This window comes from Apostichopus japonicus, chromosome 16 (genome assembly GCF_037975245.1).
Source record: "Apostichopus japonicus isolate 1M-3 chromosome 16, ASM3797524v1, whole genome shotgun sequence".
Lineage (NCBI taxonomy): Eukaryota > Metazoa > Echinodermata > Holothuroidea > Aspidochirotida > Stichopodidae > Apostichopus > Apostichopus japonicus.
The window spans coordinates 28,796,296-28,823,669 of NC_092576.1; the positions used below are offsets into that span (position 1 = coordinate 28,796,296).

Sequence of the window (27,374 nt, forward strand, 5' to 3'; positions counted from 1 at the left end):
TTTCGCTTTTTACCGCAAAATGTCGATATTTGTTGATAAACATGAAAGGTACACGTTCAAAAAGGTTGACTAAACGAAAGGTGTAACATTTAATTGCCTGGCTTTCTATTTGCACATTGAAACTATTCCAGCTAAATGATAAATACTGTCGTGGAAGGCATCTCTAGTTAAATAAAATTGAGGGAGAGTTCCTGTTCTTACACCTTTGAGTTCTAGTAGAAACACTCATATTCTTAATGATCGTATTTTTCTTAATTATCGTAGAGATGTGTCATACAACTTGCTCAGAGAAATCCCCGCTGGACTCTTCTCCAAGAATTGGAACATATGTAAGTGTGTGTTATACGGTATAAACTTCTCTAATAAATAGTCGTTCCTTTTTTATGAACTGATAAACCATTCCAGAATAAAATGTAATGATCACACAGAGTCATCTACACATAATACGTCCCCCAGACCATCAACTTCATGTGCACTTTCCATCCAGTATCCAGCTCATGATTTGTTTGTTAGGGGGCAAGCCGCTTTACTTGTATACCTGGTGATTGAGTGGTAGAGCTCTAAAGTTATCCGTTGCTCTAAACGACGGATTATTGTCAAAACTTGTTTATGTTTCGACGATATATATATTAAGGCATGGATCATTGCGACCTTATTAAGGTATACATAAACTCGTCTCCTTTTTAAATATATAATTCTAAAACATCAATATTTCTATTGGACATTTCTAACAGAGATTTGTCAGGAAACCGACTCGAGGCTTTACCAGTGACCTTGCTTTCAAGTAATACCAAACTTAAACGACTGTAAGTAAGGAGTATTCTTCTTTTAATTAAACTATTTTACCACTGTAAAACATCGTTAAGCGAATAATGAACTAGATCCAATAACAAAACACAATATCCAGAGTACCTTTTAATAGTAGTACAATCAATTTGCATAAAATAAATAGTGAGGTGGTCATATTTGCACTCACATAAAAGTATTATTTGATATGATATCATATTGTATTATGTACTTGTTCCTTCTATTATTACCTGCCAGGCCCTGGTAATAGTATGTGTTGCCCTATTACTTCAATCTCACCTTTGCTTTGCTGAAAATTACATGTTTGATTCGGTTAATCATTTATTGCTAAGCCCTTACAATGCGATCACATTTAGTTGGATTTCTCTATTCCAACACAGACACTTATCAGATAACCAACTAACTGACATACCCCTTGGATTTTTCAAGTCAACACCGAACATATCCTACCTGTAAGTATTGGGAGGTATCCGTTACTATTTCATTGTAGTTATCCTGTCCAGATACGCAATGTAAAACGAATGGAATAACACCCATCATACGTGCAAAGTGAATTATTTAAGCTGAGCGAGATCTTTTCATTTGTCGAGCTATACGATCCATCTGTTCTGGCCTAGAAGTACCATTGTAGAAGCTTCATTCTGAGTATTCCAAGCCATGTGGATTGGAAATGTCAGCCCATTTCCTAATGTCTCGGTAGAGTTAACTACTATCTAGCTATGCAACACTTTTCACAGTTGAAGGCTGCGCAATGAGTTGGGATATGGATATACATTAATGCAGTGATATGTGAGACTTGAAGTAGCAACTCGTCTCTTCTGATATCTGTTTTTAATAAACAATGCTGGAAATACCATTGTTACTTTTAATAACTACAGGAAAATATCTACTCCCTTTTTTAAATGTCATTTCCGTTCTCTATAGTGATCTTTCCAACAATGAATTACATCACGTTCATCAAGGCTACTTTAACGCACTAGAGGAAATTCCTTACTTGTGAGTAAAGTTGTTTTTAGCCAAAGCTTTATTAATCTTATTCATGTGAAGTACTGCTTGACTGGTTGTTTTCATATTATATGAAACAGGGGTGATTTAATATGATTGCGGTGTTTTCACGTGTTGTACATATATCTTTGTCAAATAATGAACGGCAATGACCGTTGGTTTCTTACTGTGGCCGACGACAATTTTTGTATGATATTACCTGCCAACTGTGGTGATAATATGAAAATAGACCATCACACAGACACTGCTTCATGTCATTCAAATCTTCATATCATTGATACAAATTACGAAAGTATTTCCATTTCATTTTAATTTTCTACCAAGGTTTTCAAATATCATGTAACGTTTGTTTAATGTGGGTCATTTCCTACTAAACCAGGTCACAACAAATATTTTCACAAATAAATTGTTATCGTAGGAAATGATAATGTGTCCAAAAGGTCTGTTATAGATATATTTATATGTGTGTATGTCAGCTAATGAACGTTAATTACAAAATGTTGCAACACTTTGTTTTGCCGATGTCAAACAAAATTGTAATATTAATATGTGCAACATAAACACACACACAGATTATTTATATATATATATATATATATATATATATATATATATATATATATATATATATATATAATCTGTTTCCAAAACATCTCTTGCAGGTCACTTTCTGGAAACAACATTCGACAACTGCCGGCGAATCTCTTTAGTAATATCACAATCAGTTATTGCATGTAAATAATTTTAATAACTCCATAAAGTACTATGTAAATTTATTTTTATGAAAATACCACCAAGTAGTCAAACTATGAACAGTTCATGCAGATATATGTCCTACTTTAAAGAGAGCTTAAAATGACATAGGCCTAGTCCTGCTTCTCGGGTGTATAGTAGCCATAATACACATACAGCTTTCCTCTTAACCAACGAACATCCTACGCACCTTTTATTGACATTAAATTAAATACAACGTTAAAGAAAGTTGGCATTTTCTACACTTACCACTGCCATTGGTAACATTGTGCCAATTTAATGATTAAATGAATAAATAAAGACATTTTAACGTAAATAATCAGATGAATATAATTTGTTTTGTTTTTTAACTTTTATACTCATTCATCGTGATTGACGCATATTCTCATTGTTCTCTAATATTTTTTCATTTAAATTTAAAACCAAATCAGATCACACAAAGTCAAATCCTAATCCTTGAAATTATCAGTCGTTTTCTGTTCACACGCGTTATATTTGTTGGTCTCTTTACTTGTTATTTTATCATATTCTGCAGAGACCTTTCAAACAACAGTTTAACGGAAATACCGTTCGGGCTGTTTAATTCTAGCCATACGAAACACAGCGCGCAGATCCTACTATTGCAACGGAATAACCTCACTCGTGTTCGACATGCATTCTTCGATGGATTTAGTAGACTAGGACATATGTGAGTAACATACTTGATTGTTTGTAGACTGGCCAGGTTTATGTTTTCGGCTCATAGTCTTATATAAACCATAACATAATAACATCATTTCATCCATCAATCTGTTTAACACTTGTATTCTTCTTTCGGTTTAAGATTTCTCAATAACAACGAAATCAGTGAAGTGGAGGAAAATGCTTTTGCAGACATGCCTACTAAAAACATGTAAGTCAGAACTTGGTCTTATCAGTTAATCCATTTCATCATGTTTTTTGTTACGTGTTTTCTCTTCGCTTCATGAGATCATGGATGAATGACATTAAGTAACTTTCATTTTATTTCAAAGCTACCTCTTTAACAACAAAATTACAAAACTCCAGAACTGTTCATTCACGAAGACGAAATTAAAACCAACTCTGTGAGTACCAGTCGAACCAGTCAATGGTTGTTTTTCTTGTTGGCAGCAGTGGCGTGCGGAGGAATGTGAATGTGTTGGTTAAGTGGGTGTAGAGGGCCGGGTCAGGGAGTCAAATTCAACATTCCGCGACCGAGTTAAGGAGGGGAATGAACCTTAATATAAGGGCATGGTACGGCTAAAGTTGTAACCGACTTTCATATAGAGGTAATAATTAAGCCTATAGAGTATCTCTGAACGACAGGCTGTGTTTTTAAGTACGTACATTGTATCAGGTTGGAAAAGGATGGGAGTGATTTGTTTTGAGGCATTTGAGACATTCCCCCCCCCCAACTGATGATGAGAGGGGATGGTCACATCCACTAACCTATCTACCCTCCTGCTTATAATGATGACAACATAACATTTCGTAAATGAATAGAATGCACAGTTTTTAGACTGATGTTTCATTGCTTTTTTCTTCTTTTCATCCGAATATTTAGTAACCGTGAAAATATATTTTATTTTGTTAACTCCGCGTCATTTCTCATTTTGTGTCCATCAAAGACATCTTTACAAAAACCTTCTGGAATACATCTCAACGAATGCTCTCGAATGTATGCCCGCTCATATGACACTGTAAGTTAAGAACTGGTGCTTTTTTGCATCTTTTAAAACATTGAAACTTTTGTTCACTCTTTCTAAGCCGTTGTTTATTAACACAACATTGGACATTGTCCAAAACAATTCATATCCTTACATTTTGAGCACCCTTGGTCCTTATCCTGTACATAGGAATGTATGTTCTGTGGATTTATGTTGCTTTGTTACACTTATAAATGTTATGTCTAATGTCCTCGTTTCTTTTGAAGGATGGTTTGATTTTCCAATACCGATCAAAAATAAATCAGTAAAATATCAATATATATGAATTCACAAATGTGGTGTTTTATACCACGACAGAATAGAATTCCACGGTAATACTTATGGCAATATATGAGTCCAACATTGTCATTACATCAGTTGGTCACTTCAAGATTCAAAACGAACAGATATTAACTCACAGTAAATATGTTTGCATCATTATTATTCCTAACAGACTGCTTAGCTGTGGTTACCTAAAGTCTCTGCCAATGTCAAACAGAAGTATCACCAGGTATTGTAAAAACCAAGTAAAAATACAAAACAAATTCTTCATAGCGTTTATAATAAAAAAATGGTATTTCTGTTAATCTTCAAATGATAGCACTCAACAACGTAAATACGAATAGGTAGACGTGTTCTCACGAATCTGAGATAAATAAACTGCAACTACACTTTCCGTTTATATATTGTTTTCATGAAAGTCGCTGCGTGAATGCAACATATACCTGAAAATGCTATATCTTTATAAACGCTTAATGTATTCGTTGGTGTATAAAATATAATATCAGCTAAAACAAACATAGCAGTAAACAAAGGGTTCGTTAACATTTAGGCAGATTTTATTTTATCAACTGTTCATTCATCCAACTCACTAATAAGAAAATAAAAACCACAACCGTCCTGTTAACGCGTTCACATGGCAAATGTTTATTTGTTTTTTTTTTCTTCAAAGTGAATGCGTTACCAGCAGTTTTGTCCCTAAACTAATTTTTAGGGGACGTAAAGATATCTTCTATGAGGTCCTACGACACCAAGGCTTCAATTGTACATTGAACTCTCGGACAGCTATATGTCGACCTTGTCCCCCTGGTAGCTATGGTAACGAAAGTGGCCAATGTACTCCTTGCCCGGCAGGTGAGTAAAAATCTTAACGAACTACTTAAGTATGCCAGTATTGTTTACAGGCTTTCAGGGGTGGGAGGGTGTTGGAGGGTGTTGGAGTGGGGGAATTATAATCTCCCGACTGATTAGTCTATTGATCCTTTTTATGAAATCAGCAAAGACGAATGGCGGATTTAATAAGGATAGGTATAGTCTGGGGCCGCTGAAAAAAATTTACAAGTGCGAGGTATTTTGGTTCTCCGCCAGTACAAAATCGACGTTTACTGGTCAAATGCTGCAAACAGAGTCTGATTTCAATTTCAAATGAGATCTATAATCATTTAGATCAACAACGTCCACGAACACAAGATTACTTGATGTCGAGTATCGGAGCATATCAAAATATTGCACTATAATATGTCATAGCTTAAGCCTCATTTGGAATTTAATAGATTGATTATATTTATCAGTAGCCTTCCTTGCTCCTATAGGTGGTTTTTATCAAGATGATATCGGAACCAATTCGTGTCTTCACTGTCATAACGGTAGCTTCGTTAAAAATGGAAATGGCTCGTCAGCAACGCAGTGCATATTGTGTCCCGAAGGAACTAAACAAAGTACTTTCGCTGGATACCGAGCCTGTCTCTGCAAAAATAACTACACTCGCTTGCATCGATTCGAGAAATGCTCAGTATGTCTAGAAGAAGGATTGGATTGTTCTCAAGATTATAAGGCTCTTTCACATGGCTATTACTGGAATTGGACATTTCCCAATGCAAGTTTAATGGAATATTCTAATTTTGTACTGAATCTACAAACTGAAAATGTACATTATGATCAATCCAGCGTTGAATATCAACAATTGATTCCCAGAGTATTTGCTTGTTCAAGACCTGAAAATTGTGTGAATAAAAACAGTCATGAAGTTGATGGAATAGCTGGTTCATGTGCGGTGGGTTACAGAGGATGGCTCTGTAGTAAGTGCGTGAGGGGGTATTATTCTGTCTTAGGATTTTGCCTTCCGTGTCCAAATATTGTGTGGGTTTGTTTTGAAATCGGTATGACTGTTTGTATTTTCATCATATTCCTAGTGTTTGTGATTGTGAAAAGCAAGAAGCAAAATCGTTCAGAAGAGGGGAGAACCATAGCAGACATTGTATCATCTAGAGTCAAAATTGTTCTAGGTTTTTACCAGGTTATTGGTGAGCTATTCGAGGCATTTCACAGTGTCAGTTGGGCTGGAGTGTTACATTATGTTGGAGAATGGATGACGGTACTTGAATTTAACATTTTGAGGTTGATTGTGAAACCACATTGCTTACACGAGAAGCTTTCATTGGATCCTAAGCTCCAATTTAAAATTGCTCTCTTGTTTCCCCTTGTCGTTATTTTGATTGCGTTTACTTGTCAACACATTTTTAGAGTCTATTTCAAGTACAGAAAACGCTACGATGCGCATGATCTGAAACTTAGGCTTGCCGAAACGAGATCTGCACTATCGACGTATGTCCTGTTAATTCTGTTTGTAACATATCCATCAACGTGTGACATCATATTCAGTTTTTACCCTGGTGCCTGCGATACATTTGCGGTTTACAAAGAAAATGATATTTCAATCACTCTGCTTCGCACTGATTATGACATTGTCTGTAGTGATCTCATCTATTATCAGATATTTGCTTTTCTTGCTACTCTTCTTTATGTTATATCTTTTCCTGTATTGCTCTTACTTTTTTTGAGTAAATATATCAAGAGAGAGCGTGCTCACGACCATATTTCTGAGCCAGACACAAACCTTCTCAACAGTGTAGATAGCTTAATGAGCCAGCCTATCGCATTGAACAGTAGTGATAATAACGCAGAAACTCGTGCCATTCCCGTCTGGCTGAACTTTCTCTGTGAGAATTTCAAGCCCGGATTTTGGTTTTGGGAAATTCTGGAACTTGCCAGGAAGGTCACGCAGACAATGTTGATCACATTACTAGGATGGGATGATCCACTGACCATGTTATTTACTATCGGTGTGTCTGTGTTGTTCCTCACTCTCCACGTGAAGTTTTCACCAATGAAGAGCCCTTTTGAACAACGATTACAGGTGAGTCCAGAAAAATTAGCGATATACTTGTAACAACGGCAACGGAGTTTTACAGAAAAAACCATATGATTGACAGAGCGTGATATACCTATACTTATGAATAAAAATCGTGGTTCGTAAATACAACAGTTTTGTCCTGTTGGTTAATAGCATCTTTTTCCATCAATATTTGATATACTATTGATAAAACAGCACCTGCAACTAACTTTAAATGCATGCGAATCAAGTATACATTGCTCCGAGAACTCCCGTATCAGTGTTTAATATCGCAACGTAGGATGAGTCATTTTTGTTAGTGATATAGTTAGTAATCGTTAAGTCGAATTTGGAAAAACCTTTAGTTGACCTAACATGACCACTATTGAGTAGTCACGTGACCGCTTCTGCTGTGACGAGTTCAACCATTTCTGATTTCCAGGTATTGCATGAGTCTACAAAGTCTAAAGATCACGTAAAGTATTCTACTAGTAAAACGGCTTCTTGGTTATCAAAAGCAAATACTTAGAAAACAAACGATAACAAGTGCGCACATATAAAGTCACTGATTTTCTTTATATCCATAATTTTCCTCCTTTCAGCTCTTTTCCCTGGCTGTGATTTTTGTGAACGTTCTCTTCGCTGCTGTTCCTATGTCCAGTGACTACGGAAATTACATATCAATTGGTATTATAACTTTAGACGCGGCCATTATAGTTATTGTTTCAGGTACGACTGTTCTCAATACAAATTGGAAATATTCTAGAATCTCTGCTTAGAAAACTTGCGTTATCAACGTTGTTAGTGTAAATGGAAAACAGACAGCAAAATTTGAACGAATATCGATAACCATAAAGTTCTAGACAACATGTTCTCAAAATTGTGTCATCTTCAATAGTGTCAGATGGAGAAACTATTTGTGAAGTAAGACTGCAAACTAACATCAATAATTCTTCATTGTCGAGTATACACTTTAGATAACAGTACTTTTAATTGTATGTGTATATATTGTATTACAGTTTTATTTGCATTAAGAACATTAAGAATATCAGCGAGAAAATTTAAACTTAATAGTTCATACTTTAACAGCTAACAGTACCATTGTTCGTTGCTGTTGCATGTTACCCAATTTACAAGAGCACAATCAGCTGAACTTGTATGAAGAGTGATGTCTTGGGTACTCAAATAGTTGTCCCTGAATCATTTACTGACCGCAGTTTCATTATGTTTTAAATAAAAAAATATATCAGACGGGCGAACGTTGTATTATCGTCTTCGACGACGACCTCTCAGTGATGGTGAATTTATTAACTTTGTTTGCTGTCAATGTTGAACAAAATCACCAGGAGTGGAACCCCCAAAATGGTCCAGACAGTTGAATAAGCAAGGCGGAGTTACCATATATTAGTAGAACTGGCAAATTTTGAACCTTTAAGACCGACTACACCATCTCTGTTAAAGAAATGATGTTGAATAAACCATGCAGTTATGTATATTGATAGCTTCGCGTGTTGCTTAAAGTTATGACTCTCCAAGTTTATTTGTATATTCTCTAGAAAGCAAACTATAACGTTATTTCTCTCATTTAAATCACAGGTGAGGCAATACTTACCGCGTACCGTTACATCAAAAGACGGTGTCAAAGAAACTACATCGATTACCTTTCCATGTAATTATGAATTGGTTCCACATCTACACATCTAAACTGTCGGCTCTAAAAGCGATATGACTATTTCTTCAATCAAAGTCTCGGAATATTGACCTGACTAAGAAATGCTATTTTTTAATAGTTAAATGTGTATATCTGTCAAGTCCCTTTCTCACAACCCAGATTATGTTATGGAATGTTAGCACTTATTATGTTAGCACTTTAAATATTTTTTCTAAAAACTCTTCATTGGCATGAAAAATGTACTTGTCGTCCTTTTCTTGAGTTGCCGTTCAGCCACACGAACATTGTAAATACACATCTTATTAGCTTTACATTGAAATAAGTCAAAATTGTTCATGTTATCACCGAAATCCGAAATAAATTGCCCGCGTAACTCAAAGTAACCCCTTAGCTCTCAGATGTCGTAAATGGTTGGCGTCGTATTTCAACGCAATCATTTACGACAAGCAATGTAATTAATAACACATTCACTGATTAATGGATAAACCCCGCGGCGGCAAATATGAAACGTAGTCTACTTAAATAGTCAACGTTGCTGATGAACTTGTCTTGTTTGTTGTTGTTGAAGTCATTAACATTGGTCAGATAACATTTTAACAGTAGTTACTACTTCTTTACGCTGTCGCTGAGGTTCCATTGTCGTCACTTTTAATATGTTTTGAAACTTATTGTACTATGTTTTTCTTCAAAAGGGAAAACGCAGAATGCTGTACATGAAATAGCTATTCAGTATATGTAATCCCTTCATCTCGAAAAATGACATAAGGAATATGACGCAAAATGCTCTCAGAATTGTGTGTTCTGTAAAAATCATCGGAATAGCTTTAATGTAAAGACTGTTTAATGAACAGCTAATGTAGGAGTTCCTCTCTTATAAATTGTTAATGAACAACGATCGCTATGTCATGGTATGTTACATTTGCATGTTTTTCGTGGTCAGTCATTATATTGTAGAAAGTAAGTATTAAGTATAATACGCTTTGAAATCACTTCTTATTCTAATGACGGTAGACCTAGCTCTTATCTGTCTTTAATTCTTTGTTGTAGTTACAAATTGTTAGTGACACGCTGTATCATAAAGCACAAAGAAATACAAAGAAACAGTTCAAATTCTATAAAGTAACATATTTAACATTATATTCTGTTATTACATACTGTACTAAGCTAAAATATTAACCAGACTAATGAAGAGCTATAAAGAAATACATGCCTGCTCTGACTTGCAATAGAGTATAACATCCATTTACCACATGACAAATGTCACTGTCTTCATGTTTAACCTGTAATCCTATATCTTGATTTGTATGTTGAGCTAATGTATGCAATCAAACAGTTAAAGTTTGTTTTCCTCGTTCTTAAGAATAGTTTATTAGAGAAATAATAAAGCGTTTTCGATATTGAATGCATCACCACTATACGCAGTTTTCTACTTATTAATCTATTTTGTCTTATCGTACAGACTTACGGTGACCGGTTTTCTTTTGGACATGCTGTTAACTCGAGTTCAGACTAATGCAAATTTTCTTCGTGTAGTATTTTGTATGTCGCTGCTGCTTAGTGACATCGCGGTGGATTGTCTTTTATCATTTTAAACACTACTATATATGAGCCTAAAATCGAGTCGGCTACTGGGGGGGGGGAGGCACGTGATTACCAGAGATTTTGTGTCTAATGTAATACGACGACACTGTTTAACATCAACGACTGATTTTTATACAAACGAGAAAAACTGAACAGTAACGGCTTTAATTCTACGGTAAACATCTCCTTTCCAATAACACGAAATAGGATCGCTCACCAAGGTACACAATCATGTTTCAAATCATGAAAGAAAAAATACATCATCCTATTTCTAATTCGTTCTGTGACATCTGCTTGCTTGGCGTTTCACCTCAGTGTCTCTCGTTCGTAACGTTTCTTTCTCTTTGTTTATTATTATTTTTCTGTCTGTTAGCTGTTAGCTGTTATTGTCTCCCTTCTCATTTGCTATGTTCTTTCTTACAGCGCACTCTACTATCGTTTGCTAAGTTCTACTTCGGTCGCCTTTCACAGAAACGGAAATTCCTACATACATACACTTGGTGCGATTATAAGAGTTTTTACTATAGATTAAATGTAATTCAGCTTAAGATATGATTAAAAATGTATTTACCAGTTTTGGTGACCATAGAACGCTACGTTAGCAACTCAAGTAACAGCAATTTCGCGAATGGAACAAACCTCCTTTACAAAAACTGGCCCTTAACTGCCTTTTATTTCACAATAATCATCCTACTAAAGGATGAACTATTTAAAAAAATGACGAAAACGACAGTTTTGTAAATTGTCAATATTACAATTGTAATGAAGTTTACGGCATGCATTCATTTATCCACTACAATGAAACTAAGTATCTGCTGCAATAGTTGATAAATAACATAATACAATCACTGAAAATTCAATACACTCTATACATTTATTTATTTGGTCGTTTTCTAACCAAATCGTGTTGCTTGAGTATAACGTTGCACCCTACACCCCTACTTGCTTACACACTAGTTTCAATTAGTTTGTGTTACAACCAATATAAGTACTAAGTAGTACAGTACGTACTACCGCTGAATAAATGCAAGAGAAAAAATTGATATGCCTCTTTAGTTTACTGACAAGTGTTTGGGTATTTTCACTTCTGTTTCTCGATGAAAGTACAGGAAAATAATAGTTCAGAGTGTATCACCTTCATAGCAGATAAATTATACAAATTATAAATATGCGGGCAACGTGACCGCGTTTCGAATTTTTCCATTAATATCTGTATTTTAAAACCGAACATTTCTTGCCTTAAACCCAATCAATCACGGAAGGACCACGTACACCAACGACAACACAGTTCCAAACCTAAGCCCTTGACTATCCTATTTTACAAAGATATTAGCATGTTCAACATGTTAAAGGAAATCGGAACTACAATTAATGTACTATGCGATCTGCAAAGTGGATGAACTAATGCGTGCAAATGAAAGGACTACTCTTAATGAAGGGGTTTTCAATGAGTTCTCAATCATTTATGGAATTTATAGTTGTTTAATATAGATTAATATATCAATGTAAGGCCTGAGACGACTTACTATCTGTACCATCTTGTCACTGGTAACATGTCACACCCAGAAACAGAGGTGTGGAAAATCTTTTCAGTTTCATTATACCACAATAACGCAATAATCCGATGTAACTCATTATATGAACAAATAACCTCAACGGTTCATACAGAAGAGACACTTGATATGAAGAGTCTTACTCAAGGATACAAGTTAATGATTTTAATATGACTCAAACCTGTCACCAAAACAGAACTAGCTTTAATTATTACAGGTGGCAAATGCCTACAATCTTCCAAAGTCAATCTGTTCTTTGCCCTCCAATTTTCCACTTAATTACCCCCAGTCGGCCCTGGTAAACTAAAGGTGAATCCCATTTGCCCCATTCAATGTATTTAATGATATTAGTGATGCAATATGACCTGCTTTATACTAACATGTAAAGGCTAATGGGTGTGAATTTACAAAAACAACTATCTGGTTTCAGTATTTAAGAAACGAAATTGAAAGCAAATTCAAAAGAAAGCGGAACTCTGCGTCTTTTCCTTAATAAATAACGTCATACACATAAGATATAACGACAATTTACATGCTGTATCCTTACTTTACAAACGATTCTGATGACGATGAACTTACTTGCTGTCAATAGATTTTTGCTGGCTTCGTACCAGATGTGTGCCTTTTGGTTCGCTGATGTGGATTACACTAACACACACTGATTAACGGTTTTGTATTTGAAAATACTGATTAATATTGATGAAGATTCAACGTTTCGTTACTGGTCGTTAGGTGAGTTTAAAATGTTACAACGTTGAATTTATCTTAATACGTCAATTATCATTTATCAATCGTCCTCGAGCTGGTATGAAAATATCAACAGAAGACTAGATAGTTTTACCTGATAGTGATTCCTCCACTTGTTATTGTGTATCTTTTGTAGACATTACTAACGAAAGATTGAATAATAGCAACGGGAAGTAAGTACGAAAAAAAGGTAATAGATTTTGTTAAGATTATTATAGGATTATGATAAGATTAATGTATCTTCATTTAAAAGACACACTTCTAGTGATGAATTGTACAGCCATCGAAAGAGGGAGCAACTATTTCAAGTTATTGTCTAGTAATTGATCAAATATGAAAGACAATACCTCTAACACATACTTACTCACACATACTTTATTGAGAGAGAAAAAACTGTTTTCCTTCCAAACAACAGTATATCGGATACAATCCTTCAAGGCTTTGGACCTCCAGATAACCGAGCCCGATACAGTTTGTGAATACAAAGCCTTTGCACAATATAACCACATTGTCTCAACATATTAGAAGGGAATGACTTAACCACCTCGGCCTTTTTAAGTTCCACTTTCCCATTCTCTCCTCCCGTCTTTTCCTTCCTTTGCACATTCACAAGTTCCGTCATCTTATATTTTCTGTCTATCTAGTTTAAAAGGAATTGATCCAATAAAGTATTGATTCTATATAACAGTTTCCACCCTCGGTTAAAGATAGGCGTATCTACACAGAGAATATATCATGAAAGATATTAAACTGAAACCAAATGAAAATCCCATATGTGCTTCCAAACAATATAATTATTGCACTCACAAAAATGGTTGGCACACCCAACATTCTAGTATTGAACCTTTTTAGAACTAAGGGATAGCCGGGATGTGAAATAGTTTAGTTTTTAATATTCATAACATGGTGACTTTCAACAATCTAACTTGTTTCTATGACCTTGTTCACACGTACGTTTATTGACAGTGCCTCCTACATTTGAACTTTTTCTATTCGTAATAACGACCATCTAAGTGAACCAAATGGAAGTAAAAGCATATCTAGCTATCAAAATTCCTACGATAAATGAACAGTACCACGTAACGATTTTCGATAAAAAAAAAAAGCGACAATTAATACACCATATTATTAGCTAAAACTCTTACGACTCTTTAAATATTCCAGTTTCATAGTAACCTACCTTTATATACAGAACAGCCTTATATACTGTAAATGGTTCAGTGGCAAAGCGATATCGTTTCCTGGTCTTTGTGATAGCACATGGCAAAATGTGGTTCTGGCTCTTGTTAATGTTATTTTGCTACGTTCATGGAACGACAATCGATGACGCCCTGCAGTACAAGCAACTAGCTGTAAGAATAGAAATGAGTAAGTTATTCAATATCCACTCTATAACCATCAATATGTTAGTACAGATATTTTTGAAACAAAAAACAGTTTCGTTTGTTATGTTGCAACAATACATATGATTACTAGATCAGTAGGGTCTAAATCGGAAATGGCGTCAATTTACGAAGAAAAACCCCAAAAATGAAGTTATTTCATATATTTGAAAGAAACAAATCAGAAGTTCTATTATATAATTTGCATGCTTCATGAAACTATCGAACGAGGCACACAGATGTAGATTGTGCATGTGCCAGTTAAATAATGATACATTGTTGTCTATAGAATAGAAATTATGAAAATGCTACTAATATGTGTGCACCTTAAATTGAGTGTAATTTAATCTTCTTTATTAACTGAGCTCACTATTTATGAAAATGTTAAATACGATCTTGATTACAGAAAGCAAGTTTAATCGTACTTATCGAGCTTTCTTGCACTACTTACATACTTCGCAGGGAAATATTTCCTGTTGTTTTAATGTTTTGTGTTCAACAGAACCAACCGCTTGCGGTGCCAATCATACGTGTGACTGTCACCAAACGAAGAAGACATTTTACCTCGTTGATTGTTCAAAAAGAAAGTTGAGTGTAATACCAACGTTACCTCACAATGCCACGGAAATGTAAGATTAAGAAAGATTATGCACGGGCCTTATTGGTAACTAAGTATAACATAAAGTTTACAGTAATATTATCTCATAATAAACATAATACAATGTAAATTTCCCGACTATTTACATGAATGTTTAACCCATCTGTTTTCATTTTGGTGATCCTTGTACAGAGCGCCGACAGTCGGTCAATTGCGCATGAATTTAAAGGTGAAATACTAAACAAATAAAAAATGCAGACGTCAAATAGTGTATTCTGAAGTATATTTAGATTCCGTTACGTCTATGAAGTTTTTTATGTGCGATGGCTTTTAACGCAAGATTGTGGTAGTAAATACTAACAAAATGTAAATTCCCAACTTATTTATGTAGGGGTCTGAGCCTTCATGGGGAGGGACGGAAAGCAAATCAAGGAATATTTACAGTAGTGGGTTTTGCCCTGGGGCATTGGGTTCGACTCCAATGTAGGGTGGGAGAATGGGTCGTACCCAGAAAAAAAAGGTTATACGTGGTACATTATGAGCAATATTTAGACTGCAGGTATCTCTTAACGCTATGTTGTGCTTATAAATACTTTGTGTGCGGCTGAAAAGGGGGCTGTATCTTCTTAGTAGTTGTGCGGTAATTCTTCCCCGCCTGAATAAAGAAGAAAGATTGGAGTGGGATCCTGTCACCTGCCCCTTGGCACTCTACTGGAAACAATTGATGATGTCATTTGAATATATCACATGATACCATTTGTGGGATCCGGTATTTGAACAAGCAATGACAATATCAGACACATGCTTAAATTCGTTGTAATTGAAACTTGCTTTGTGATATTTTTATTTCTGACAGAAATATATCACATAACAGACTCACTGGCATACCACCTGGAACGTTTCAATGGACAGTCAACCTGACATCTATGTACGCTATCACAACCACGTACTACATTGCTTAATATTATTTAACATTTTTACGGTTACAATCATCTTTAATATGAAGGAGATAAAAAATGATTTAAAGGTATGAGAAGACAAATTCGAAATGTGATTCGTTTTCACTTATTCCGGAGCAAGTTTCGTAACGTTACATGAAGTAAATGTGAGTCTACTTAAGTTACAGAATATTTGCGTGTTGGGGAGGACAAAGTAGCGTGAGGACATTTAACATTTCCTGAAGCAAAGACTAATAGTAAAAACCAAGAATATGTTTTCTGTAAACCTTTTAGAATTTTCGCAAGAAACCAACTAAAAATGATTCCAAGTGGATTATTCTCAAGTCTGAACAATCTTCAAAACGTGTAAGCTTTTCCGAGTTTTAACTCCTTGTAAAAAAAATTTCATATCAAAGGCAAATTAAACGTTTAAGAAACGGTCAACAATGTCAGGATAAACATTCTTGACCGAAAAAAGAGCTCTGCCTTCACTTGAAACCAAGTTTATGTTTCTAGCACCACTCTGTTGTAAATTATATGTTTATCTATTCTATGTATTTAATATGTAACAATACTGTCTTTAAGTAATAAGGCAAACATTACATACACCGTCTGAACAATATTCCTCCCCCTGGCCTAGCTGACTTGATCCGCCTTTTATCGTCGCGATTTGGCCGAGGTAATTATGCACCGTGTATTAACCATCGGATATGCCCTCGTCGGGTCACGCAAGTCGATTGGAGTTCCCTGTTCTGTACTGTGTTGTAATATATCGAAAGTTTACGTACAAGGATAATGCTGGCAGCTCATCTGTACTGCCAAGACTATGTCCGTTGTTTTAGTTCTCGTGTGTACACTCCAACAAAAGCTATTTCGTTTGGTCAATAAGGCCTAATGCAACATACACAGAAACATAAATGTTTAATCAAAGCAATACTGAAAGGTTTAAAACAAAAATTAAAAAAACGACACCCTACAGAACTAACACCCCCTGACAAAATATGAAAACCACGAACCTGTATGGGTACCCTGCCTCTGTCCCAGTTTTATCAAGTACAATATCACAAGCGATCCAATATTAATGTTTATTTATAATAACTCAATTGTTAAGACATTCTTTAATCCATTTTTTCTTTACAGAGAATTTTCTACCAATAAGATTTTTCGCATTTACTCGGTTTACTCGAATCTAAAGTAAACCTGAGTGAAGTGTATGTTTTCTGATTAATCCTGGAAGCTTCTATAAATGAAAAGTTACCCGTCGTAATCTCCAAATCTGGATCAGAATCGTTACTTATTATTTTAGAAATGTGTTTCTCTTCAAGTTCCCTTTTTTGTAATTTATTTTCATAGCTTTGCTTAAAGATGAACTAATGATAGTTATCTCCTGCTCAGACGAACTGTTTCAAAGCTTAAACTAAAATATTAATGCCTTTTTAAATGATACTAGTCAAAGTCTGGTTTGGAATTGTTAGGTGTGGTTTGGAATGTGAGGTGTGGCCCAGTAAATCTCTCGTTATCAGATCATATAATACTTAAGTTGCTTCACCTCAATTGACTTTCAATTAACATTAACGAAAAATCCCAAGCACGACACTTGTTAGACGCTATTTTTATGTTGGTTAATTTACAGAGACTTTTCAAACAACTTCATCACAGAAATTCCAACAGGGTGTCTGTCGTCTGCATTAAATATAAAAACCATGCAAGTACCACATTACGCATTCATTTCACTTTTCTGTCATTGCAATAGGGATTCAGTTTCAAAACATCATAATTATGTTACTATATTATATTATTGACAGTTCTCCGTGTATTCTCTATTACTTATGGGAAGAATGATGGATGCCATCCAATATCGATTCAATTTCTTGCAAGTTTCTCGAACTCTGTTCTGTTAAAGCATATTAATATGTTGATATCTAAACATAAATAGAATATAGTCATGCGTTTGTTTATGTAATACGTTCATATGTATACATGTTCACTGTGTTGTCAGAGGCATGCAAGTACGTCTTTATTTACTAATACTCACTTGTCTTTTAACAAAACACTTAATATATATACATTATAAGTTGGAAGTATATATATATACTTTTGAAATTCACCGAATTGCCTATAATTTCGAAATTGAATTCTATGTAGTTATGCGTTTATGCAATACGTTGAAATGTTCACATGTTCACTGTGTTCTCATGGGCATATACTTACTAGTCTTTCAACATCGACTTAATATCTCTACACTACACGTTGCAAGTATGTATAGACTAATTCACCGAATTGCTTATTATTCTTTATTTCGAAATTTAAATGAATATATTAACGTGACTAACTGCTGATGGCGTTAACGGGTTTTGTTTTAATGAATATTATGATGTCAGTATCAGTAGATGAAACATGAAAAGAGAAAACTGTAGGAAGATTTCTCAGACATTATCATTGCTAAATTTCATTCCATATACACTTATCACGCTCGATATCAATTTTTTGGGTGGGACTGAAATGTTTTCGGTGTGGGATATAACGACTTCTTAATTGCTGGCTTATTTAATTTAAAAACTATTGGACAATGAATGAATTTACTAGAGTATTACTTTGATATAGGAAACTATCAATTAAGGTCAGGTTTTGGATTAAATTTGACTCAAGTGATAGTCTGAACCTACATCACAAAAGATACGGTCGAGTTCATATTCACAGATCATATTCACTTCTCTTCAGATATTTTTCAAGCAACAAAATATCTCACATTCCCTCTGATCTGATTGAAAACAAGACTAATCTTCAGACTTTGTAAGTATCATTGATGACGGTTACTTATATTAAGAAATATTAATTGACATTGTAATTATTACAAGGTTGGGCATTTGCGTGGTGGTGAATTTCTCCCATATTATATTTCATATTAACAGTGACAGTGTAAGCAAGCATGTAATAAACTATTAAACGGTGTATGAAAGTACAAAGATCAAAGTATGATTGCGTTAAAACACAAAGCTATTCGCTGCCAAATTATTTATTCTCGGTTAGATGACTTACATATTCGCTGCCAAATTATTTATTCTCGGTTAGATGACTTACATATGACTACTTAGCAGATAATTTTGTTTCATCTTATTCATACTACATTTCAAAAATTTGTATAGCTATGCGGTATCTATGATTCAACTTAAGTTAAGTGACCGTTTGTAACAGTTTACAGTAAACCTGTTGTTTTGGTTTCATATTGAGAATGAATGTACCATTTAATGTTACAGCTTGATATCTTTAAGCTGGAAATACCCTTAAATGAATATAGCCTGTCGGGGTTTATTTCATCAAACTTCACTGGCTTAGATTAGCTGGACTTGGATATTTATTTTCGTTGGTTCTGCCGATAATAGCTATGGTACTAATACTAATTAGATTTAAAAGTCCATATAAATAATACTGCACCAATATTTGCGTTAAATATGTAATCAGTTGTTACACTGTGATAAACCTATACACACATTTTATGTGTTAATCTTTATCAGTTACATCATGCATCATGACCATTTTTACTAAATAGCTGTACAATGCGTTATAATTAATGTTAAATGCCTATATATTTAGCAAATAGGTATGTAGTATTATTTTGTGTACATTAATGAGGTGAATTATCATTTGATTATACTGTATTGCTGAAACTGCATGTTATACATTTATATTTATGTGGTGTCAGTTGAAATAGCAACAAAGTATTTCAGCCTATATTAAAGTTTAATATGTAAATATACATGAGCTACAATTTAATGTTTAGCTTATTTCAGTTCACAGGCATAGTTTTCCAAATATGATATACTGTTGCTTTATCGCAGTATCTGACCATTAACCACTTAGCACAGAAAGTAGCCTTTTACTAGAAATTATCTTTATTTTTTTGTTAGAAATTGTAAGAGCGGTCTTCATTTTGACCATATAGTATTTATGGTCCCAAACATTGTTTGATGTAAATATAGTCGTCTCATCAGTATCCCTTACAACTTAAGGTGATACTAGAGATGCCAGGAAATAAATACTTTCCAATGCATGGAAAGGGTATTTAACTCGGGCAATGTTCAAACTAGGAACGATTATGATCTGTTTTCACTCAGGATAGGCGGACTCGACTAAAGCTCTTGTTGATTGAAAATTGATATGTTACGAATGTGTTCATGACACAGTATCACATAGTGCTTTTTACGTGACCACCCATGCGGAATAAAAAGCGTCACCGCCAAACGGCACTACCGAACCATCCCATTCTGACAAACGAAACTCAAGTCAAACGAGCCAAAAAGTACATTGCTTACAGATCTGCAGTGACAAAACGCCCAACCACCCACTCAAACATACAACAACAAAAACACAAAAGGACGACTAGCACGCAGCGAAACGAAACACCCCCCCCCCCCAGCACACCACCGTCCAAAAAAGGCAAACCCAGATAAACGGCGAAAATCGCCTCCAACCTGAAGGCGAATGTCACACTTCACCGCCTCCAGGACTGCCTGCCAACTGGCAAATTTCCCCCTGAAAACAACATCGCATCTATTCCTCCAAACAATTTTTTTTCACATTATCACATAGTAGGAAGTAAGGCAGTTAGTAAACCTAACATATGTTGGCTAGGAAGTTTATCCCTCAGAGTCATTCTCTCTTGGTTCATTTATTTCTCTCATTCCACTGTATTACATGATATTAATATAAGTATTTCCTCTGGTCCTATTAGCTTATGAAGTATATATTTAATGCATTATTGCCATTATAACCTTTTCCGGTTGAATTGTGTACGTAATCTGTCTTGACTTCTTATCTGGTCTGATACAAAGTTAGTTAAACGATCAGCAATACTTTTGTGACAACTTTTGTGTTATATCAGTTGTGATACCCCAGCTGTTCCTGATAGCTCCAAATCATTTGAATCAAGTAATGATAGTATCTTTAATTTTATCTGAACATAGAAATCTATGAAATTAAATATACTGCAATTGTTACCAACTTAAGGGCTGATAGAAAGCTTTGGTAGTAGCTTGTAAATTCACATGGACACGTCGTTATTGCGAGTACTCTCATGATCTCTAGTTATATGATTTGATATGAACGTCCACTCATTTGGACAAAAGTTCCTTTCTCATAAAAAGTTGTGCAAATAAAGACTCTTTTAGAATTTCCAATACCTTCGTTTAATTCCTGGTGCAAGATATATATTTTGTATGAAATAATTAGTTGTTGACGGGATTGGTCTAGTTATAAGTTAGGTTGCTTCATCATTATAAATTTTAAATGAATTCGGTTTAGATAATTGCATCATCTGTAACGTACGCAGCTTTACATAAACAGAAAAAACACAAATGATTATAATGATTATGACGAGGTGCACTTTATGTTTGTAACAGTTCTGATCCAAATGGTGAGGATATAAGAATATTTGAACGATGAATATCACGTATCTTGAAGATGATTCAATGGTATTCTCTCAACACAGGATTTGTATGTTATCTAGATTGTATATAGCCGGGGATAATATTTCAATGTTAACATCATTGATATACCAAAAGATGGATTTATTTACATATTCCATGCAAACATTTCTCTCTCGACAGATTTTTAAGAAATAATCTTCTCAAAGAGATAGCAGGAGGACTGTTTTCAAGTACACTGAACATTGAAAGTGTGTAAGTCAACGCTTTTATCTATTAAATATTTTTATTCAATCATGTTTGATAGTCAGTTCTGCTGGAACTTAAATTTTTTACTTTTCTCATTTCTTCTGTCAGAGATCTGTCCCAAAATTTTATTCAGGAAATACCGAAGGAGTTGTTTGCGAATACACAATATCTTAAACATGTGTAAGTTTGAAAAATACGTTAACTGTAAGATATTTTTTCATAAGATGGGGTTACGTTTAATGTCAAAAACATTATGTATCTATATATTTGGCAAGGTAGTCATTTTTTGGTATTCAAATTTTATTTTAATTAACGATTTACCAGTTTTTAAAAGAAAAGTGAAAATCGATGACAAATTTTTAGAATCATTACAGTATTTGCCCACAGGATACTACATTGTAAAATCAGGTAAGAAAGCTTGGTTGGCGCAATATCAGTACCGTTCCCTTAATGACAACACTGCCAAACATATTGTCGGTCCTCTTTCATAGAGTTTAATTAAAACCTGTAGATACCAGTTTGTCATTCATTGGTTAATAGATAATTATGTTTTTCTGATTGGGGGTCTATAATGTTTTCCTTGCTTGACATGCCCTGCCTCGATGCAGAAGTTCATGTTACGTTCATTTAGCACATTTTATCCATTTTCCTGATTCACAGATCTTTTGAGGGTAACAAGTTGTCAGAAATACCAGACGGTCTCTTCCGCAACACCCCGGCATTGAAAAATATGTAATTAAGCTAAATAACCTAATTCTAGTAATAACTTCTATTACTGACTGTCTTACAGGCTGTTGCGTTTTGTCATGTGATATTAAACAACAAATTCACAATAGTTGATCTACGTTAAATATCGCAATACATTTTAAACAACCCTTTGATTGGTATTAATTGTCAGGTTATTTATCCCACTGAATACAGAAAAAAGGAATTTCTTCACCCAAACTCACTGTAAAATTTCGCCTTTATATGCATAAAATAATGTGTTCGCCTAAATGAAGTGATTTCAGTGCATTGGGCGTTGAAATAAGCAGGACACAAATAACAAAACCGTTAGTACAATCATTTTGTAGCAATATCTTTCCAGTGTAACACATATTTAGTGTGGCTCTATATCATCTTTTGTCGCGAAAACTTCTTTAGCATTCCAGGTAACCGATATTGTTTTGACCTCAACATCTAATTTTACTTTCCTATTTGTGCTTAAGTAGTTATATAGGAAATATACTCAGTATATATTACTTTTACTTTCTGCCTTCACAGTATTATGATTCTGCTTCTACTTTCACAGAATGTTTTCATCAAACCTAATCCGTCAACTACAGCAAAGGCTTTTCCAGGGATTACACGCTCTGCAAACGCTGTAAATCTCATATCACCTTTTTATAAAAAGAAAGGATTTACATCATTTAAGTAACATCAATATTAACCCATTAACCAACTGCTGGGTCGACTTGATTTCAGGACAGTTTAGATGTACATTTATACTTCGTGAAGTACACATGTTGAAACTGATCATCCTGTTAAACAGAAAATGTCAAAGTAAAGAGGAAATCACTTTGAGTTTATCAAAATCGTACTGTTCCCCTTCCCATAGGAAAAACGAAATAAAAACCAAATATGGATCGCACCATCGTAACCGATCTTAAGAAGTAAGGGATATACATTAACACAAGGAAAATTTCAACAGAAACTTAAGTGGTTCTCGACGCTGATGATCCCTATTTCACTGAATAATTTCATTGTCACATCTGTGTTTGAGCCATTCCTTTTTCTACATTGAAATACTAGTTATTAGTTATAACTGTATGCTACTTACAAAAATAAGACCTACAACGTTTTCCATTTTTTTTTTCAATTTAAATAGCTCCTAAAATATAACTTCAATTTATCTGTTTGACCACCAGAGATCTACGCAAAAATGAATTGACAGACCTACAGTGTAATATCTTCATTGATTTGAGCAATGTTGAGACTATGTAAGAACTTGAAACCCTCAGTTTTCTTTCGATTTGTAAAAGTACTCACTTATACGGTTGCCTTTTTTGTGCCTTATTGTCACCCCTTTCTTAAAGGAAACTGTTTACGTCTTTATAAGCAACTATGATAGTGGGTTGCGGCAGAAAGTTATCAGATATTTATGTTTATATTTTCAGCAATTTATTAAATAATAGGATGATAACATTGTGTCCTACGATATTTTCATCTTTCAAAAAGGTCAACCAAATGTTACTAACTATGCACTTTCATTTCCACAAACTTGTAATGTTATCTACTTTAAATTCCAACCCATCCGACTATATAACACAATAATGATGCTGACGATGATGACAACCATTATTACGACGACGAAGATGACGTCAGCTTAGCTGTGGGTACTTTACTTCAGATAGTTACATCATATGTGGACCTAACCTGGTCGTTCGAAAAATGCATGGCAAGCAAACACATACTACTTAAAGAAGTAGAAATAGTGTTGCTTCTGGTAAAATACCTCGTCAAAACTAAGTTATAATGTTCTTGTGTTAATTTTTAGACAATTGGCTGGAAACGATTTAACAGTTTTACCAGAGAACCTCTTGTGGAATACACAAACATTGAAAATACTGTGAGTAATTGCTGCAAAAAAGTTCTCGTCCTTTAGCTAAGATCACGTGTATTATGCGGGGTTTTTTTAAGCTTCGTGTATGAAGCACACATGCTCACCAACACATTGCCTGATCATATATATATATATATATGTATATATATATATATATATATATATATATATATATATATATATATATATATATATATATATATTTAAATATATATATATATATATATATATATGTATATATATATGTATATATATATATGTATATATATATATGTATATATATATATATATATATATATATATATATATTGTTTGTTTAGAACTAATGAGAATATCCAATTGGATTTCACGCCTTTAGAAAACAAAAAAACAAATATTTTATTGATCGAATCCCTGTTCCACTCGCACATTTGCTAACTTCATATCTTTTCCTACAATTTTTTTTACAGTGCAATATCTAAGAACCATCTTCGTACTTTACCGGAGTCATTTCTTTCAAATGTGCCAAATTTGAAAATCGTGTAAGAATGTTTGTGATATCGATTAAACAATTTTACATAGGCGATCTTGACATTTAACAACCAATGACACTATCGGGTCTATCCATTACAGCTTAAATTACTGGCGAATTTATTGTTCTGTATTAGTTGTGGCTATACTTCCGGACATGACTTAAGTAATGTGCGCCACACAAAAAAATGAAAAAATGTAAGTTCTTAAGTATTGTTTAAAGTAGGGTCATATTACGTTCGAAAAAGGATCTAAAGCAGTTGCCTCGAAGAGCGAAATAGATGTGGGTTTTGCTGGATTATTTCTTCTCAGGTTAGAATCTTTCTGAATTTGACTGGCGGACGTTAAAAATTTCGAACGGAAATGATAAAAATGGGCCAGAGGGTAATCCACTCTAGTTATTGTTGTAAATGAGTTACATGAAGTATTCAATTGAAGTTTCATGTGCTAGAGAACTATTCTGATTAAGAAGTAGCTATTTGTATTAATTAATATTAACATTTTATAGTTTTATCAATTCCATATCCATTACTATCAAAATAGAGAAAGCCAACAAAGCCATAAGAGATAATTTTATTATTATATAATTGATGATTTCCTGTTGTCAAATTAGCAAATTTCTAACGCAGAAAGCTTTTACTAATTGACAACGTTGACATAAATAGCTCTTCAAGTAAAGAGAATAACAAACACACAATGTTACGCCAGACTTAAACCAATCTACGTCAGAAACACTTTCTAAATATGATAAAATTAGAAGAAATTACGGACAAGGCGTCCGTGTCAATCCTGTCTGCTTTACTTTCCACGTAAGGTAAAAAAAAGTGTAGAGTACTTAGGACATGATCAGCTATCCAACAGTGTTACCGATAGTCTTGATATACTTGAAGTAATTAACAATCTATTTGGAAAACAGCAAATTAAAGTGTCAGTGTTGAATATAAATTTTATGATTTCATTTTCGGTACAGGAAGTTAACGCATAACCAGTTGAGAAGCTTGCACGAAGACACTTTTTACAGGAATCATGAAGTTACGGGCATGTAAGTGTAATGAAACACTAGCTACCATCTTTAAATATTACTCCATGTAAATGTTATGTGTATTTCAACACATGTTTATTTAAATGCTCTTTCCTTTCAAGTTGTAACTTATATGGACGAAGCTTCAATTGCCAGACTTTTTAGCATAATGTAGCTGTTTAGTCTCTGTATATTCAACTTTTAATATTTAAATTAATTAAATAAATATTCACTAAACGGGTGGGGTTAGTGATCTAAATTCTGTAATGGTCAGATAGATGATTTGCGGATATTATGTCTAAACTGATACTCTTTACTCTGAGCATTTCACAGATTTGCTTTTTACCTCAAAATATCGATATTTGTTGAGAAACATGCGAACAGTACACGTTTAGAGACGTATACGAAACAAAACGTATTGCATTTAATTGCCTGTCTTTCTATTTGCTAATAGAAAATATGAAAGCTAATGAAAAACACTGAAGTGGCGGGTATCCATAGTTAAATCACACTGTTCTTAAACCTCTGCTATATAATAGAAATACTCATATTCATTATCGTATTTTTCTTAATTATCGTAGATATGTGTCATACAACATGTTAAGAGAGCTCCCAGCTGGACTCTTCTCCAAGAATTGGAACATTACAACTATGTAAGTGTATGATATACTTCCCCCAAACCTTCAACTAAATGTGCACTTCACAATTCATTCCAGCTCATGGTCTGTTCGTTAGGGGGCATAAGAATCTGCTTTAGTTGTTTACCTTGTGATTGAGAAGGAAGAGCTCTAGATATATCCGCTCCTCTAAACGACGGATTTCTATCAAAATCTTGTTTATGTTTCAATAATAAATGTATTTAGACATGGATCATCTGGACCTTATTTAGGTATGCATGCACCCGTCTCCTTTTCAATATATAATACTAGAACATCACTATTTCTATCGGACATTTCTTCCAGATTCTTGTCAGGAAACCGACTCGAGGCTTTACCTGAAGCCTTGCTTTCAAATAATACCAAACTTAAAGCACTGTAAGTTGCAAAGGTTGTATAATTCTTCTTTTACTTAGGCTACATAGCCACTGTAAAAATCGTTCAGTAAATAAACAACTAGATCCTAACAGAAAACACAATATACAGACTTCCTTGTAACAGTTGTTCAATCACTTTTTATAAAATAAATGGTGAGGCGGTCATATTCAAACTCATATAGATGATATATGTTATATCGCAGTGTCTTGCTGATCAACAGAATATCTCTGGCACTAGTTAATGTCATATGAATTTTACGGTGTATTAAACGTTTCTTTCATTTGATCACTTGTTCAGCAAGTACATTGTTTTGTGATATCATATTGTATTAATGTACTTGTCCCTTTTTATTATTACCTGGTAATATTATGTGCTGCCATAATACGTTAATATTACCTTCGCTATACTGACACTTACATGAGGGATTTCATTAAATGTTACTTGTTAAACCCTTACAATGCCATTACATTCAATTTCTTTCCTCTATTCAAACACAGACACTTATCAGACAACCTACTGACTGACATACCCCCTGGATTTTTCAAGTCAACACCGAAAATAGGATATCTGTAAGTGTTATGATGTTTTCGTTAGTTTTCATTTTAGTTAAATTGAAGAGAT

At 34.2% G+C, this 27,374-nt stretch overlaps 4 protein-coding genes across 4 annotated transcripts in view; all 4 read left to right on the forward strand.

The window, feature by feature from the left end:
- The window catches only part of LOC139982912 (uncharacterized), a 46,126-nt gene extending 45,799 nt beyond the window's left edge, over positions 1-327 (forward strand). The window contains exon 22 of the mRNA XM_071996111.1: positions 265-327. The gene's annotated coding sequence lies outside the window, so the exon portion shown is untranslated. The remainder of the gene's footprint in view (positions 1-264) is intronic.
- LOC139982902 (uncharacterized) overlaps positions 1-27,374 on the forward strand; it is a 53,821-nt gene that overhangs the window by 15,775 nt on the left and 10,672 nt on the right. Inside the window, exons 5-19 of the mRNA XM_071996067.1 lie at positions 16,209-16,280; positions 17,548-17,619; positions 18,636-18,707; positions 21,521-21,592; positions 21,695-21,766; positions 21,974-21,994; positions 22,247-22,318; positions 22,878-22,949; positions 23,494-23,565; positions 24,123-24,194; positions 24,638-24,709; positions 25,669-25,740; positions 26,301-26,372; positions 26,682-26,753; positions 27,251-27,322. Of these exons, the coding sequence (XP_071852168.1) occupies positions 16,209-16,280; positions 17,548-17,619; positions 18,636-18,707; positions 21,521-21,592; positions 21,695-21,766; positions 21,974-21,994; positions 22,247-22,318; positions 22,878-22,949; positions 23,494-23,565; positions 24,123-24,194; positions 24,638-24,709; positions 25,669-25,740; positions 26,301-26,372; positions 26,682-26,753; positions 27,251-27,322 (1,029 nt within the window). The remainder of the gene's footprint in view (positions 1-16,208; positions 16,281-17,547; positions 17,620-18,635; positions 18,708-21,520; positions 21,593-21,694; positions 21,767-21,973; positions 21,995-22,246; positions 22,319-22,877; positions 22,950-23,493; positions 23,566-24,122; positions 24,195-24,637; positions 24,710-25,668; positions 25,741-26,300; positions 26,373-26,681; positions 26,754-27,250; positions 27,323-27,374) is intronic.
- LOC139982908 (uncharacterized) lies at positions 724-10,527 on the forward strand. Its single transcript, XM_071996095.1, has 13 exons — positions 724-806; positions 1,188-1,259; positions 1,732-1,803; positions 2,475-2,546; positions 3,101-3,253; positions 3,389-3,457; positions 3,579-3,650; positions 4,194-4,265; positions 4,726-4,782; positions 5,224-5,405; positions 5,864-7,467; positions 8,046-8,172; positions 9,040-10,527. Exons 6-13 carry the CDS (start codon positions 3,441-3,443, stop codon positions 9,114-9,116), a joined length of 2,208 nt encoding a protein of 735 aa, XP_071852196.1. The 5' UTR covers positions 724-806; positions 1,188-1,259; positions 1,732-1,803; positions 2,475-2,546; positions 3,101-3,253; positions 3,389-3,440; the 3' UTR covers positions 9,117-10,527.
- Positions 12,569-27,374, forward strand: part of LOC139982900 (uncharacterized) — a 100,483-nt gene continuing 85,677 nt past the window's right edge. The window contains exon 1 of the mRNA XM_071996058.1: positions 12,569-12,981. The gene's annotated coding sequence lies outside the window, so the exon portion shown is untranslated. The remainder of the gene's footprint in view (positions 12,982-27,374) is intronic.